The 17104-nt window shown below is 35.9% G+C and overlaps 1 protein-coding gene across 1 annotated transcript in view; it reads left to right on the top strand.

Moving 5' to 3' along the window:
* The window catches only part of ASCC3 (activating signal cointegrator 1 complex subunit 3), a 296878-nt gene that overhangs the window by 57379 nt on the left and 222395 nt on the right, over window positions 1–17104 (top strand). Inside the window, exons 6-8 of the mRNA XM_076333301.1 lie at window positions 986–1193; window positions 1947–2088; window positions 2661–2786. Coding sequence (XP_076189416.1) covers window positions 986–1193; window positions 1947–2088; window positions 2661–2786 — 476 coding nt within the window. The remainder of the gene's footprint in view (window positions 1–985; window positions 1194–1946; window positions 2089–2660; window positions 2787–17104) is intronic.

Genomic DNA, 17104 nt, shown 5'->3' with positions numbered 1-17104 from the left:
TGAAAACTAAGCAGCACAAATTGTTCAAAACATCAGTCAAATGGGTTTATTTGATGAAAAAAAGTTTTCAAGTTTTCAGCTTCAGAGTTTGACTGCAAAAGTACATATGAAGCATAATTGAATTAAGTATATAATATTCAGTGAAACCTACATAAACTAATAATCTGTTTGCAGAATTTTGAAAATAGAAGTTTAAAAACACTGATATAGTTAAAAACAAAACAAATCTTTCCACCCCATTGCATATAAAAGATGCATTGATTGTGTCTTTGGTTTGGCCAGTAATGGCCTCGGAAGGTTGAATGTGACTGGGCTTTTTCGGGTTCTCTGTTCCCCTAGATTAATTGTTTACTGTAATTGTTCTGTGGTTCTGATTCTCCTTGATTCAGTCCTTCTGCTTTCCACATAAAGGGAAGAAGTCCTTGTGGTTGTATAGAACAGGATTTCTTTTCTCGCTTGTTTAGGGAAATTACATTGTGAGTATGCTTTCAATACAATCATGTTATCTAGTAAATACACACTAATTGTTTTGTGAAGAGGCTGTTTAAAAAAACCAACTGTTTAAAAAAAACAGCCTGTTTTAATGTTTTCACACCATTCTACTCAACAATGTATACGTGCAAGAGGAGAGATAAGTGGCATTTCCACTGTTGATGAAGTTATAAATACAGAAAAGAACAAACCCTTCCTTTTGCTGCTAGCCCATCCTCTTGTTTTGGGATGAAGAATTTTTGTTTTCTTAACAATGGTAACTTTAAACATCCTACCTTTGAGACATGAGCTGGTACTTCTTTCAGACTTCTTGAGACCAGCTGCTGCACGGTCATCTAAATAAAGCTAAACTATCTTTAAACACACGCACAACCCCCCACCATCCCCCCAAAAAGAAAACAAACCTCAAAAAACAAACCTTTAGAAGAAAACGGGGGAAAACAAAGATGGAATCCAGTACTTATGGAGATGCATACCTGTTATTGTATTGCAGAACAGTGCAAGAAGTTTATAGGAGAAAATGCTAAGCCCAATTATGGTTGTCAAGTTACAATTCAGTCTGAACAAGAAAAGCTGTTAATGAAGCAATATCGTCGGGAAGAAAAGCGAAATGCCAGAAAAGAAAAACAAGCTGGGGAAGATGGAGAAGTTTCTGGAGAAGGACTGATGTGCTTTGATCCCAAAGAGCTGCGGATGCAAAGGTAATAAATGCCAAAAGTTGAGAAATGCCTCTGTTGTAATTGCTACTTCAACATATCATAATAGTTTATTTTCTTTCAGTTTGCTTTGGTGATTAGGTGATTCTGACTTCAAGTCACGTTTTATTACAAGTGTAGAAATTTTTTTTAATATGAAAACCTAATTTTCAGGGAAAGAAAGCAGTGATCTGCTTAATGAGAGTCTTGATCTCATCTATGTGGGCTGGAGGTGCAGATTAGAGGGGTAGGCTATCTTTCTTAGTTCCTGTACGCACACTACTTGCTTAAGATTTATGAAGTCTGTACTAAATCTATCAGAACTGTCTTTCTTTTTTTTCCTCTCAAGATTAATGGATACTACTTTCCATGTTGTTAGCTAAAGGTAGTGGGAGGAGTAGGGGAGGGAGAGGATAAGGAGCAAATAAGCTGTTGTATTCCATATTAAGAAAAATATAGTAGGACTGGTATTTAACTGTGAATACATGTTGCTGTATTGCTTAAAAAGAGACAAAACTGCGTTTAGGAAAGCCTTGCACTTCTTGGATTGCACTTTTGATTTTTGTCTAAACAATGTGTTATAAGGACTTGGTTTAACTGATGCCAGAGAATAACACTGTAAAATTCCTTTGTTAATTATTTTATGTTTTTTTCCTTAAATTTCCACAACTCTTGCTCTGACTTTAATATACCACATTCAGTTTCTGTGATGGCTGCCTAAAATGAACAGAATTATTGCAGTTATTTTTCTGCTCACAGAGAGCTAGCCCTTTTGAATGCTCGAAGTATGCCGGTCCTAGGTAGACAGAGAGAAATGGACTTCGAAAAAATTCATTATCCGCATGTTTATGATTCCCGAGCTGAAGCTATGAAAACATCAGCATTCATTGGGGGTGCAAAGGTATGTGTGTGGTGCATGACCCTTCTTGAACAGTACATCTTTCCCAGTGAATAATGTGCAGCAGAGTTCCCTTTGTTCCCTTAGCGATTTTCCTCCTTATCAGAGTCCAATGTATGAAGCAGTGCTTCTTTGCAGAGGGTTTTAAACACTTTCATATATTCTGTTTTTATTTTGACTCTAGAAGAAATAATCTCATTCTCAACTAATGTATTTGGTTTTATTTCTAGGGTCACTTAAATCATTAAAATACTATTTTTCTCTTTCTGTCTTTTGGAAACCATTGAACTGACTTTAGCAAAATGAATGCTTTATGAAATTCTAGACTTAATGGCTTTTGAAATTTAATAAAATGCAGTTATTTTTGTCTTTTTGGGACTATTTGCTGAGTAGTAAAATGATTATTTTCCATTTTGGGGGTTCAGTGCTATCTATAAAATGAATCCGTGAGAATTGCTTTTATTTTGGATTCATTTTTTAAAGGAAAGTGATAAACGATTGTTCAAAGTGGGTTATATGTAATGACACTTTCTGTTTTCATACTTCCAATTAATTTTCCTGTAACACTGTTTTAGGTGTTCTTACCAGAGGCAGTTCAGAGAGAAAACAATAAAATGTATGAAGAGGTAAAGATCCCCCATAGTGAACCAATGCCTATTGGTATTGAAGAGAAAATTGTTTATATTAAAGACTTAGATGAGGTGAGTAAACCATTTTGAAGATATTAAATTAGTTTTTACTTTGTATTACAAAAATTTAACTGAAAAAGATTACCAATTAATACTGTGACGTGTGATGTGTAAATGCAGCCAGTTAGTTTCTTCGCTACTAATTTTGAGAATATTTGTTGGGGGATGTAGTTCAGTGATATAATCCCTTTCATGATGGCTCAGATAAAAGAAATTCCTGCTCTAAACTACTTTGTTCATGAGTTGAAATTCTCAATTCCTTTGGCGTTACCTGTTCAGCTATTTATGGTTTTGAGCTCTGATCTGAATCACTACAATGAAAAGAAAAGATTATGGCAATTCTGTTCTCTTTCTGGAGACCACATGGAGAAGTGAGCCCGGGCTTCTGTATCTTGACTTCTACAGGTTGGCTTGTGACTGCACAGCACTATTTTACAGTCCATCAGACTAGTCTTACGGTACGATGCGTTTGTGGGGGTATTGAGTTATGGTGTTATAGACTGTATGGGATGCAAAACCTTCTGGAATAGCGCTTCTTTAAGCAGAAGGCAGCAAATCATTGTTAGCAAAACTTTGATGATAGAAAATACAGGGCAGAGAGGAAAAATGCAAGTAAAACATTGGTGGCTCATAGCTTAGACAGGTGTACTCTGCGCTGGGTAAAAAACTGGCTGGATGGCCGGGCCCAGAGAGTTGTGGTGAATGGAGTTCAATCCAGTTGGTGGCCGGTCACGAGCGGTGTTCCCCAGGGCTCAGTTTTGGGGCCGGTCTTGTTCAATATCTTAATCAATGATCTGGATGAGGGGATCGAGTGCACCCTCAGTAAGTTTGCAGACGACACCAAGCTGGGCAGGAGCGTTGATCTGCTCGAGGGTAGGAAGGCTCTGCAGAGGGACCTGGACAGGCTGGATCGATGGGCCGAGGCCAACTGTATGAGGTCCAACAAGGCCAAGTGCCAGGTCCTGCACTTCGGCCACAACAACCCCATGCAGCGCTACAGGCTTGGGGAAGAGTTTTTGGAAAGCTGCCTGTCGGAAAAGGACCTGGGGGTGCTGGTTGACAGCTGGGTGAACATGAGCCGGCAGTGTGCCCAGGTGGCCAAGAAGGCCAATGGCATCCTGGCCTGTATGAGAAATAGTGTGGCCAGCAGGAGTAGGGAAGTGATCGTGCCCCTGTACTCAGCACTGGTGAGGCCGTACCTCGAATACTGTGTTCAGTTTTGGGCCCCTCACTACAAGAAGGACGTTGAGGTGCTGGAGCGTGTCCAGAGAAGGGCAACGAGGCTGGTGAGGGGTCTGGAGAACAAGTCTTCTGAGGAACGGCTGAGGGAACTGGGGTTGTTTAGCCTGGAGAAGAGGAGGCTGAGGGGAGACCTCATCGCCCTCTACAACTACCTGAAAGGAGGTTGTAGCGAGGTGGGTGTCGGTCTCTTCTCCCAAGTAACTAGCGATAGGACGAGAGGAAACGGCCTCAAGTTGCGCCAGGGGAGGTTTAGATTGGACGTGAGGAAAAATTTCTTTACTGAAAGAGTGGTTAAACATTGGAGCAGGCTGCCCAGGGAAGTGGTTGAGTCCCCATCCCTGGAGGTATTTAAAAGACGTGTAGATGAGGCACTTAGGGCCATGGTTTAGTGGGCATGGTGGTGTTGGGTTGACGGTTGGACTCGATGATCTTAGAGGTCTTTTCCAACCTTAATGATTCTATGATTCTATGATTAACGTTTTAACTTTTACTGATTTAAAATGGTGAAAAAGCTGAGGTAAAGGAACTAAATTTGTTGTTAATCTTTACAGTCTAGAACTTGCAGTACTCCATCACATATACCTGCTCACTCCTCTATGTATATATCAAATCTGTTGATGACTGGAAGTTTTGTTATTGATTTGAACAGGGACATAAAGAGCAAGCTGTATGTACATATGAAGAAGGTTTTATATTTCTTAGTTCTTCAGCAGCATACAACATGGAAAAATGTTTCCCACTTTATTCCCTGTGGGAAAACAGGAAATGAGAATATAAATCTAATACAGTTACCCAGAACACTTTATTGGGATTCTGAGTAAAGATTACGTCTTTCATAAAGATTTAAGTCTTAGAAGACAGTTTGATTTTGGAATCTGAATCTATTCTTTTCTGCTTGGGTGACAGTACCTAATATGTTTATGAAGTGACTGACAGCTTAACTAGAGAGAAAAGTTGAGCCACTGCAGCTATAAAATGTGACGTTTTATATGACAGTTTTCAGCATGACAGCTTTTTGCAATGAAATGTCTTTCTCCTAAGCTAAATACTATCTACTAATCTGTAAACTTTCTGCAAGAAGTACCAATATTTCAATAGACAATAACTTGTTTCAGAAAAAATATAGTTCAGACAGAAAAATAAATATCTAAAAGAAATGGTTTGCAGATTTTTACACATAACGTTTAAAATAAATGTTACAAAATGCATGTTATACAAATTTCACAAATAATTCATCTCCTTTGTAGATTGTGTGTTGTCAAGACGTATACTTTTCAGTTTTACAGTGAAATTCTGAAATAGAAACAATCTTCTTCAGAACTTTACTCTTCCATATGTTTCCTATTACAGGAGGTCAAATAGGAGTGTGAACAGCAAATACAATTTTGAATGTTTGAACATCTATGTATTTAAGTCCCACCCCCAACTTTGATATCGGTTTGCAACAAAAGATGACAAATTTATGAATAGTTTGTCCAACTGCAGGACTTGTCAGATTCCCATTTCTGTTAGTGAGACTCATAGATTTGAATCTTGTTGAATAGCACCTTTTTCTCAATGAGGTGAAGAGGCTGAGATGCCAATGTATGCGTTGTTTAAGATATATCTGGTCAAAATGTAAGTATCTTGGTTAGGGCAAAATTTCTTCTTGCTTTCTCTGTATGGCTGTTTTGGATCTCTAAGCTCATAAAATCTTGGTTGGTGCTTAAAATTTTTGCCATTTATCTTGAGTCAATTTAGAGGGCAAGAAGTTTTTCTGTCAATATGTTTTATTCTTTTTGGTGAACTACTGTAAGCAAAAGCAGCAAAATAATTTTTTTTTAGCTTTCTCCCTAGCATATATAGGTGCTTATAAGATAGCTCTCTCATATCTCTGTATAGATATGTTTGCAGGATTATCTAAAATATAAACAGATGGGCAAGGAGGAGAGGTGACTGTAAATATACCTGTAGATAGTTCATAGTAGCATCTAAAGGCATCATGAGGAAGTTGAGTTTTGCTACTATTGACTATTATGAGATGCCATTAGTGGTAGGGTTTAGATATAAGACATTGAGTTAGTCTGAACATATAGATTAAGGTACTCATTCTGTTTAATGAGTCAATATACATAAAACCCATAATAATAAAGATCCCCAGGGGAAAAAAGCACAGAACAACCAAACCGTCTATTGTTGCTCTTACAAGGGTATTTATCACAGCTGTCCAAGCACTTGCTTTTTTATGGAGAAATCCTGATGGTTTTAAAAATTACAAATATTCTTCTTCCTTTGAGTTTATCCGTTTAGTTCTCATCTGTTCTCCATTTCACCAGTCCCATTTCTGTTACACTTTGAGTTTCTTGCCTTGCAGAGAGCCAGCTCTGGCTGTGTTTCCCTGCCTCAGGTACTAATGTTGGTTAGTCCCAGTATTCAAAGAAACAAATACTTTGGGTTTTCTAAGGTGTTTCTCCTTGTAAAATTACCTTTTTACATCCAGAAAATAGATCACTTTTCTACTTTGCAAGAGTAGTTTTACTGACTTACTTTCAGGCTTAAGCTTGTAAGTTCTCGTTTGCCACAGAGCCGCTGGGAAGAGGAGGAGGTGGGGCAGGTCAGAGCCCCAGGTGCTCAGCACTGTGGGGGACGGGAGTCCTCCCTTAGCTCTTAAAGCCATAGGGTGTCAGCCTGCTGGGGAGAGGCCAGCTGTTAACCTCTCCGGAGCTACTTTGCCTCTACAATAATGATAAAAGACAGTGATTCCCTTCATTTGCACTATACTTTTTTGGTAACAACAGGCTCTGTTCTGTAAGATCCAGCTTACTTTTGCTTGCTATGAGAAGCTGTGATGAGATGGCAGAAGTAAAAATGGGTTTGCACTACAGAAGATTTTGACCTTTCTATCTAAACATGTGCCCTCTTTGAAACTTGAGGGATATCTGTGGGACATACTGGTCATTGCTTCAGGTACAGAGTACAGCAATTTTTGTACAATTAGAAAATTTCCTAGGCCTTCTCCTGGGCTCTTCTTCACTTGGTAACTACCTTGCCCAAGTGTGGAGAGGGTAGGTAGTCAGGAGAAGTACTATACAGCTGATGTTCTAGTTTCTTGTGTTGTAGAGGGAAGTGTGCTTCTACTTACATTTGATTTATGGAAAGTTTTTTTAATGGCTGGTGTAGATTTCTTTTTAAGGGAAAGAAATTTATATGCCATTGATAATATTAAGAATCCTACATCTTGATTTGAAAATTTCCAGTTGTACCTTTGCTTATTCAAGGTTAAACACCTGAACTGCATCTATTTTCCCAAAGGACTGAAAAGAAGTAAACCTCACTATGAAGTGTGACCAATAAGAAAGAGTGTGAGAAGAATAGTAGCAATACAAAATAAAATTAGTTCTTCACTAATGATTTGTATTGGGTACGTTGACAAGCGTGGGTCTAGGAATGTACAAAGACAGACCAAGAAGCTGTGCTATATAGCTAAGTGAGTGCATTTTGCAGACAAAGTATGTTTAGAAAATGCAGCTGCTAGAAGCATAAGTATTCATATGGGCAGCAGAGGTGGCAGTTAGTGGTAGTACAGAGACTGAAGACAAGTCGTCTTCATTATTCAACTTAACATTCACATTACCTAGCAGGTGAAAATTCTGTTATTCAGCTACTAGTTTGCGTTTGTCGCCTCTGTCTTTTAACAGACAAAGGAGCTCTACGAGAGAATCTGTGAGGTATAGACATAACATAATGCTGGTAATGAAACTAAATTGTCAAAAAGTTTAATTTACCTTTAATTTTCCTTTTAAAAGAGGGAAGGTAAGAATTAGTCTAAAACGGTCTAGTGTGTATTCTTTCAAAAATGTTTCACTTTCAACCGAGTATTAATTGAGAATTTTTGAAGTATCATAGCAGATTCTTTTCTTTTCAGTCTGTATTTTTTCATTTGTACAAAAGTAATTTTAAGGACTCTATATCTCTCTCTCATAAGTTATGTGATTTTGATCACATTGTCAGCAGTTTGGTTGGAGTATTTGACCGTGTAACATGCGTATTGCAGAATACACTATTAAATTTAATCTTCAAAGCTCTTAAGGTCAGAACTGAGTTCATGATAAGGAGTTCATTTATATTTTGAACTGTTAGCTGAAAGTTAAACCTCTGGATCATGTAAGCTGAAGTAATCTTTCATTTTAAATGTTTTTAAATATTAGTTCAGATTACTTAACATTTTTCTCATTTCCTTTAGTTGATGTAAACATAGGTTGAGAAGAGATGAGAAACGTATTCCTCTAAATATTAATTCTAACAAACCACATTTTAACCACATTTTAAATATGTATAGACTCATTTTTTTATTTGTTTCTTTTGTACAAATGTAAGGCAAAATGACAAAACTTCTGTGAACTAACACCAAAGGGAGCAGCAATGCCTTAAACTAGCACAGACATTAACAGGAGGTTCTTATTTATAGCATTGGCAGTGTAGTCAGGATGCACCTTCCACTGCACTCCAGAATGAAGAAATAACATGTTTAGCTAGGTTTGGCACTATATTATTGAAATCTTATGGCTAGTATTTTCAAAGTAAGTATTTAGTTTAGTTAGAGCCTCCTTGCAAAGGGTCAGAGCTTTTCTAAAGAGTTTAACTTCATGATGAGTTAAATTATTCAACAGGCAGATTTTTCTGAAGTGTCATGGAATCAGTGCCTGTAAGAATACAGATGCTAAGATGAAATTCGTGATACAAACTGACGAAGATCCAAATTTTTATACCTACCATTCCTATCTAATCCCATTATGCACTGCAAATACGAGATCAGGAGTGGCCAACCTTTCACAATTTAGCAGCCATAAAAGCATACCGTAGGGTCTATCATAAACTGCTGGCATTAGTGCGCTCCTACTATCTGTGTTGTCCCTTTTTCTGCTTTGTCACCTCTACCCTTCTACACTATGATCTGAACTGCTTCACCTCCTGCCACAGTCTAACTCCACCTGCGTCACCTCATATTCTTTATTTCCTATCCCTGTTGAGTTGGGAGCTGGAGCTAGTGGTTTGCATGGAGGGTGCTGTGCTGCTGCTCGGGATTGTCTCTGGTGTTCAGTGGCAGAAGGGTGCACTGCGTCCCACAGAAGGAGTTGCAAAGGGGAAAGGTTCTTGCCTTGCTGCAAGGCAGCAAATCCCACCCCCAGCTCAATTTGTAGATAATTATTATTCTTGGCATTTATTATTATTTGGAGAGAGATGTTTTCACCACAGTACAAGCACACATGGCTTATAAGTAGCTGGTTGGTCACACCAGTTTAGTCTGAAGTATTATGGTAATACTACTTGCAAAAGTGGCATGCTAGCTAGGTTGTTTCAATAATGAGAATTTAAAAAATGGAGTAAGCACAACCTTAGATGTATTAACTTTGGCTGCTTGACATGCAGCTTGACCATTAGTGAAATATATTTTTTTGTACTTACTATAAAGGTATTTTTGTGCCAGCCTTTTTGCCAAATAAATGTACCTTTAAAGTCATAAACTCAGGTCAGGGAAAGTTCCTCTTCAAGACTGTGAAAACAGGTTTTATCTAACAAATTGCTGTTGGTGAAAAATGACTTCAGCTTTTTACCTAAAGTGGGTGTTCAGGGTAGGATTTATTTCTTTGTTTCGTGTTATTTCCATTTCCTCTTACTAGCACTACTTAATGGTCTAAATAAGAAATGGGTTTTTTTCTCTCTGCATTATGTGAAGGAATTATTACAAAATCAATATTCCCTTTTTTCCTGTAATGTTTTCTTGTTTTTAGAATTGTACAAGGTAAGTCTACTGAATAGAAGTATGGATGTTTTTGCATAAATTACATTTTTCACATCCAGAATGTTGGACCATTTATTCCAAAGGTGATCTTAGTGTATATTTCAGTTGCATATTCTCCAAACAGCAATTGACAGTTGGACTTAATTGAATAATTTTTAAAAATATTTCTAATTTTATTGAAATCTTGTCATTTTTCCAATGACGTGTACTAGAAAATTGCTCTGAGGAAAGTTTACAAGTTCTGTAATCGTTAGTCCCAACTTAAGATAAGGAAAAAAACCATGTAGGTCAAGATACAGTGTTTTTAATAGCTGGTAATGTATATTAGGAATTGCAGTCTGTCTTCATATTTCATGAGTGGGGGTACAAAGAAGGTAGAATATGTGCAATAACAGGTTAACAAGAATATTGGAGTTAAGATTCTACACTGATGTTAATCTTAAAGCCTACGAGTTCTGGCTTAATTTTCTTCAGTATGTGAGTTAATGAGTATTTTATCATTACTTTAGAATTCCATGTGCAATATTTACAATTTCTGCATCAAAGTGTTTGAACATCTAACTTAGCCTCAGCTGAGGCTTTTGTGCATTGTTTTGTTTAAATTGTCTGAATAAATACTGTCGCTTTGGCTGAAAGCATGTAAAAATATGTGCTTCATGCCAAACCAGCAGTTTATTGTCAGTCTTGTGTAAAATTATCATCTTGTCCATTAAGAAAATCCTATTTCTTATTAGAAATAGTTTATTAACTCTTCATCAAAACAGTCTGTTGCTATGATGTGCAACCTATAAAGTGGTATTCTGGTCTTAAAATTTACCTGTAATCTGATGTTGGAGAAATGCAAACATGTGCTCTGTTGCCAGCTACTAATTCACTGATGGAAGACACTTGCTGTACTTGAATATAACTCATTGAACATAATATTTTTAAAACATGTGCCTCACTTGACTGTGGCTTTCCAATTTTTAGATATCATTATATGATTTCCTGAATGCTAAATAGTTCTTTTCCTTTCAGCAATAGAAAACATCTTCCCATTGTGATAAATCTCTGAAAAGTATTTTGAAAAATATTCTTAATTTATTGATATAGCCTGTAATACTACAAATTTATACCATAGCATTTTTCTGGATTCATAAAACCTTTCTATTAGTTTAAATACTAATATTCTTTTGCCGGTAAGATGCTTGGTTTTTTGTTCAACAGAATCACTGATTTTATTGCATGCCAGATTATTAACCTGATTTATTTTGGGTAACACCTTTAAAACAAAACATATCTAAAAAATTCAAAGAGGGAAAGAGACTTGATATGGTTATATCAAACAGACTTGATATGGTAATTGAAATACAGTCATATCACTGCAGTGATAGCAAGGCATTATGAATGTTGTAGTACAACTTTGAATTAATTCCGGAATGAAATGTGAAAGTCTGAATTCCTTGTTTTAACATGGCACATGGATGCCCCAGCTCCAGCAAGGCAGAGTTCTTAGGAGCAAAGCTTGGGAGGATCAGGGATTACGACTACCCTCCAATAGCCATGAGTTTGAGAAATTGAAAACTAACACCAAAAGGGAAGATTAGGAATGCAGTAGGTAGATAATAAAAGAATAAATATGTAATCAAGAAATACTTTACAAATGGATGATTTTGTCCAATAATCTGAGATTATTGTTCTAAACATGGTTCCACATATATCTATTTTCTCCTGAAATTGAGAGTATTTTTGCGTCTCTGAAGTCTGTATCAAAAATATATAAAATAGGTTTCCTAGAACATCAGAATAAGAGCTTATGCTAGTGCTGAAATGAGAGAGAAAAGAATGAAATATCTCAGAAGAGGTATACTGAGGATAAAGATTTTCTTTTTTAAAGTAGCGATAGTAAAACACAAAAAGAAAGGGGGGTGTCATCAGGGATAGTGATATCAAGGCTGTTCTAAAAATAAGAATGCAAGAAATAGAGATTGACATTTTGTTTTCTGACAAAACCCATAATAGAACTTCTTTTCCCGAGATACACATCCCAGGTGTGTGCTAGCTCTTAAGAGCTGAACACGATATTGGATATGTTAATCTCTTAGCCGTTTCATGGGTTTCCTCCAGAGCATTTTATTTTGTAACTTGTACAGTTATTTTAAAATAACATTTTGAAATGCAGTGGTACCTGGCAGTACGGATTGTGGTATACCCTTAGCATTTGAAAACTCTGATTTTTTTGACTCGGCAAAAAAATGTGTTTGATGCTATAATAGTCTTTGAGAGGACCTGTCTCTTAACACAGGATGAGAAATTGAAACTATTTTCTCTGAAACATCTCTGCATTAGGCAGGTGTGACATGACTGGTGTCTTTGCCTTAATCCATGATGCTTCTTCCGTTCTCAGTCCAAGATTGTCATAGACATAAAAAAGACAGTAATATATAAATTTTAGATAGTAAAAAAATATATTTATAAAATATTTTATATATGTACACAACATGTATACAACACGTGTATGGGGGTGTGTATATATATTTCCTATTAATGCAGAGTTGATTTTTAAAGTAACAGATGCTTTTTAACAGACCCATCACTGCTATTTTATATATCCTCCCCTTTGCCTCCCTCAGCTTGCCAGATTTTTACTTTTTTATTTTTAAATAGAAAAAAAATCTGTATGCAAAAAAGATAGTCAAGACGATCTATGGCCTTTATACAGATGTATGTAGGATGCAAAAAAGAGAGGAAGATGATGAATAATTGGAGAGAGACAAGAATCAAAGTATGATCTTATGTCAGATTTTATGAAGAGCAAAAAGCAGCTTTCACTGAGTAGCAGCCCATACATACTGAAACAATCTGTGTCAATCCACCGTTGTGGAAGTAATGCCATAGTTCACCTCTTTTGGGATGAGGAGGAACAAAGATAAAGGAAGCAAATGCATCATGCTGCTCATGAGTTTCAGAGCTAGGCATTATGTAACTGATGAGATGTAAGCCTGTATTTGCTCAAACTACATCCTCCTTGGCCTATTCATATGATGTGGCTTTTATTTTTGGTATGATATTGTGGATCAAATTACTGTAATGTGATCATTTAAAAGCAGATTATTTTTATAGAAATTGGAAAAACATTCACCAGAGAAGTATAATTAACTGCTTAACAGTACCAAGCATCATTCTTTTTAAAAAAAGCTGATTTCCATTTCTTTGTACCTTCCCAAAGAATATGTGTGTGCATGTGTAACTAGATATGCATCCATAACTGTGGCTATAAGGTCTTCATGGCAATTAACTATGAAACAATACAATGCATGATGGAGACACTGGAACAGGTTGTGCAGAGAAGTTGTGGATGCCCCCTCCCTGGAAGTGTTCAAGGCTGGGTTGGATGGGGCTTTGAGAGACCTGGTCTAGTGGAAGATGTCCCTGCCCATGGCAGGGGGGTTGGAACTAGATGATCTTTAAGGTCCCTTCCAACCCAAACCATTCTGTGATTCTGTGATTCTATAATGAAAACAGGCTTTTATTATTGTCCCATAAGAATGGGGAAGTAATGCAGATGCTTTCTTAAAATTTTGGGTTACTGGGATTATTGGAGAAATTCATAGATAACCACTTGCACCCATATTTTCAGATTGTACAAAGTTTCCCTGATTTTAAAAAAAAAAAATGCAACTACTTGCAATGTAACCTCTTTCTTAGCCCAAAATAGTGTTCTCTGTCTACCTCTGTCATAAACCTGTGTTTTGGTAGGCTCACAGCAGGTTTATTTGCTTTGGTTTGATGCTGGGCAAGTTTGATTCTTTTAGAATCAGGCTGAATGAAGGTTTCCTTTTGCAGTATGTGCTGTCTTAGCTCATCTGCACAAATTTTTCAGATGACTTTTCACAAAGGTGAAAAATTACCTTTTTCTTTTTGGCCAATAGGCTTCTCCTTGCTATTCAGCTAGAACCTAATGCCTTTCCCTGTCTTCTAGTCTTAAAATTGACTACTTAAAATATGATCTGATTATTTGTTCTTTAAGTTGCCTTTGTCCTAGTGTCATGTACAGTTTAGTTGAAGACATTTTGTAGTCTTGTGCTTTTATTCTTTTTAAGATTATCAAGGCTTTTGTCTTTTTTCTTTAAACATCAGTTTCTAAACACTATTAGGATAGTATATTCTATAATACGTTATAGCTTTATTTATTTTTGGTGTTGGTTTATCTGTTTACATACTCATATAAGAGCCTTTTAACATCTTAGGAGTTTGATGGTTGTGTTACATGGACAAGCCACATTTAAGACACCGGAGATGTCGAGGGTGGCAAGGATGCTATGAAAAACTGGTAAATATGCTCTTTGTTGTGTCAGTCTGGGTTGTGTTTTTATGCACATTTTTATTTTCAAAGGCTTGATAATAATGAAAACATATGCGAAAAACACTGATAAATGTAGATACAGCAAGGAAAAAATCCTTGTGAATATTAAATAGTATTTTCAAATGGCCTTTCATTAGTGAAGTTGTAATTGAAACAAACAGATCTTCTCATTTATATTTAACTCCATTTATTCTAAGTACTAGTAATGTACAACTTCTTTTATTGAAAAGAGTTCTGTAGAATCTGAGTTATCTCTTCTTGGGCAGTGTAAGTTTTAAGACAAGAACAATTAATTGACAATATGGGTCAAAGTCTAATAGAATATCTGTACTGGTGAATATAGAGAACTTCATTTCTTTTAGCCTGTTCTTTAAACTAGCATGGCTGCATATGATATGCTAAGCAAAAATTGCTAAAAAATATTTGGTAGATACTGTCATGTGAGAGTTGCATATTCTTACAGTTATTTGGGATTTTGGTCGCTTCTTTTCATGCAAATAGTAAATATGAATAGGGAAATGCATTCTTTAATATTAACATGAGGTAAAATTGACTGCGTCTGATTTGAATAAAATGTTAAGCCTGTTTCATTTTCGACACAGCTGCCAAGTGTGTGTATATTGTGTAGTGCTGCCTCTGAAATGGTTGAAAATCTGATGGGAACACTTACAAAGGCAAACCAGTGAAGGGCACCAGCTGCTGAACAGCACCTGCTGAGCCACTGTGGGAATAGATGCATCTGCCTGTAGCTGGAAGTAATCTAACAAAGTACTAGCTTTTACCTGTCAGGATTTTAATTTGTGTAAAGATTCAACCAATGAAACTAATTCTGAATACTTAAACAAAAGAAAAAAAAAATCTGAGGTGTTTTTTTGTGCAAAAGAGCACCACTTCTGAGCAAATAGGAGCCTGTGAAAGCTTCTCATTCTCATAACTATTTTATGTTTTTGTTTTAATAAAAACGAACATAGATATGGCAGTCAAAAGTCTCAGCTACGCTGTGCATAGTGTCTTACTAAAGGATGCAGTCAGTATGGAAGAGCTTCTGCTACCAAAGAGCAGGTTTCCAGTTTTTGTTTGGCTTAGTTTGAGAGATGGATCTCAGGACGTTTTGTGAGAGTCTATGTTTCTTTTTTCATTGCAGCGTATTTGATTCATTGTGGATGGTAATGTGCACACAAAAATATGTTTTACAATCAGAAGTCATTAGCCAAATTTCCCAAATATTTTTTTAAAACTGTTGTACTTTTGTCTTTTGATACTTGAACTTTTATTGTTCCCACACATTGGTGACCTTATCACACAAGTTCATCATCCCTCACCTACCTTTTATTTTCCTATGGTAGATCAGGTAGAAAAACTGTGGATGCTGCTGATTTAGTTGGGATTTGGGAGAACAAAATAACTGTGTGCTTGTAGAAAAAAAGACTGATTGTGCTTGTAGTCTTCCCTTGTAAAATTTAGGAAAAAGTCATTTAACATCTGTATTGTAAAACAGTACTGCCTTCTTGGTTAGCAGTAGTGTGAAATTAACTGAAATAGAGAAGAAAATTGAGTTGTAGAAAGATTATGACAGCAATAGTTACTCCTCTGGGAATATTATTCTGTTTGCCATTCTTTCATTCTTACTTGATGTGTTAAAATTATTACTAGTTTCAACTGTAAATAACCTTCAGAGCACTCTGTTAGTTTTTCTGGTTTTTGTTACGTATTATTACGAAGAAATAGCTTTTCATATGTTAAAGGAAAGCTAAAGTAAATAGTTTGAAAATATTATCCTGAAGTGGTTTCTATGTTAACAGTTTAAATATTCATTTCTGCATGAACAGTTAGAACTGATACCTTTGTGTGCATAAAATAGTATTGAATTAATTAGGATTTATTTAAAAATAAAAATACTGAAAGATATCTATACTTTAAAAGTATATAATAATATGAAGTGCTGTTACCCTGCTCTTAAAGACAGGTTTAAATTTGCTTTCAAAGAAAGACAATATTTAGGTTCCAAATTGTGATGTTCAACTGACTGTAAATTGAGTGACTTTTATTTATGTATTAAATTTTGTAGAGTAAAACCAATGACCAATAAAAATCCAAGAAGCATTTCAGATAGACATGTTCTGTCACAGTGCAGCTGCATGTAGCTCAAAGAAATCCAGCTTTCTGGTTCACAGAATTTTTTTCCTCTTGTACTTAATCACTGTAATGTTTGAAATCCAATTATCTCTACGTGGTGGCTTTGCAGCTGTTATGTTTGTTGACTTCATTAAATGATCATAATAAGTGAAATATTTAAATCGAGAAAGCAACTTGTTTAAATGTTCATTTTTCATTCTTTGGGGAGGTACATTTATGTCATTGACTGAATATAGAGACTTTTTGATATAAAGCAGATGCAGAGATCTGTAAAGTTTTTAATGAAAACAACTCAAAGTAGTTTTAATCATTTTGATAATTAAGACTGGAGAGTGAATAATGTGCTTCTGCTGTGTCCTGTTTAGGGGATAGCCATTTCTCAATGGAATTTCATAGTACGAGTATGGAAGAAGAATGCGGTAGTCTGCTTTAATTCAGTGGCATACCTGAAGGCAAGCTTTCATTCTTAGGAATAATAGGTCTTCAATTTAAAGAGAAATACAGGATAGTATTTTAAATTCTAATTAAAATTATGCTCAAGACCAAAATTGTTTTTCATTTTTAAGAAATGTAATCTCAAAGTGAGAATTTTCAAAGATGAGGAAAGTATATGCTAATTCTGATATGCTCTAACATTTAAAAGATTAACTCTCACTGAAAATATTTTAGACAAATTATAGTTTGTCTGATTTTAATGTTTGTCTTTAATGAGCACAAGTTTCAGTACTCTCCTTGAGATACGAATCTCTTATCCAGGATAAGAATGTCCTGGGTCTTTCAGTAATAGAGATGGGACTGAGATTGTCTATCAAGGGATTCAGTTAG

Source organism: Aptenodytes patagonicus, chromosome 3, assembly GCF_965638725.1.
Source record: "Aptenodytes patagonicus chromosome 3, bAptPat1.pri.cur, whole genome shotgun sequence".
In the NCBI taxonomy this organism is placed as follows: Eukaryota; Metazoa; Chordata; class Aves; order Sphenisciformes; family Spheniscidae; genus Aptenodytes; species Aptenodytes patagonicus.
The sequence above is the reverse complement of the archived record's forward strand: the minus strand, read 5'-3'. Positions and strand labels throughout refer to the sequence as shown.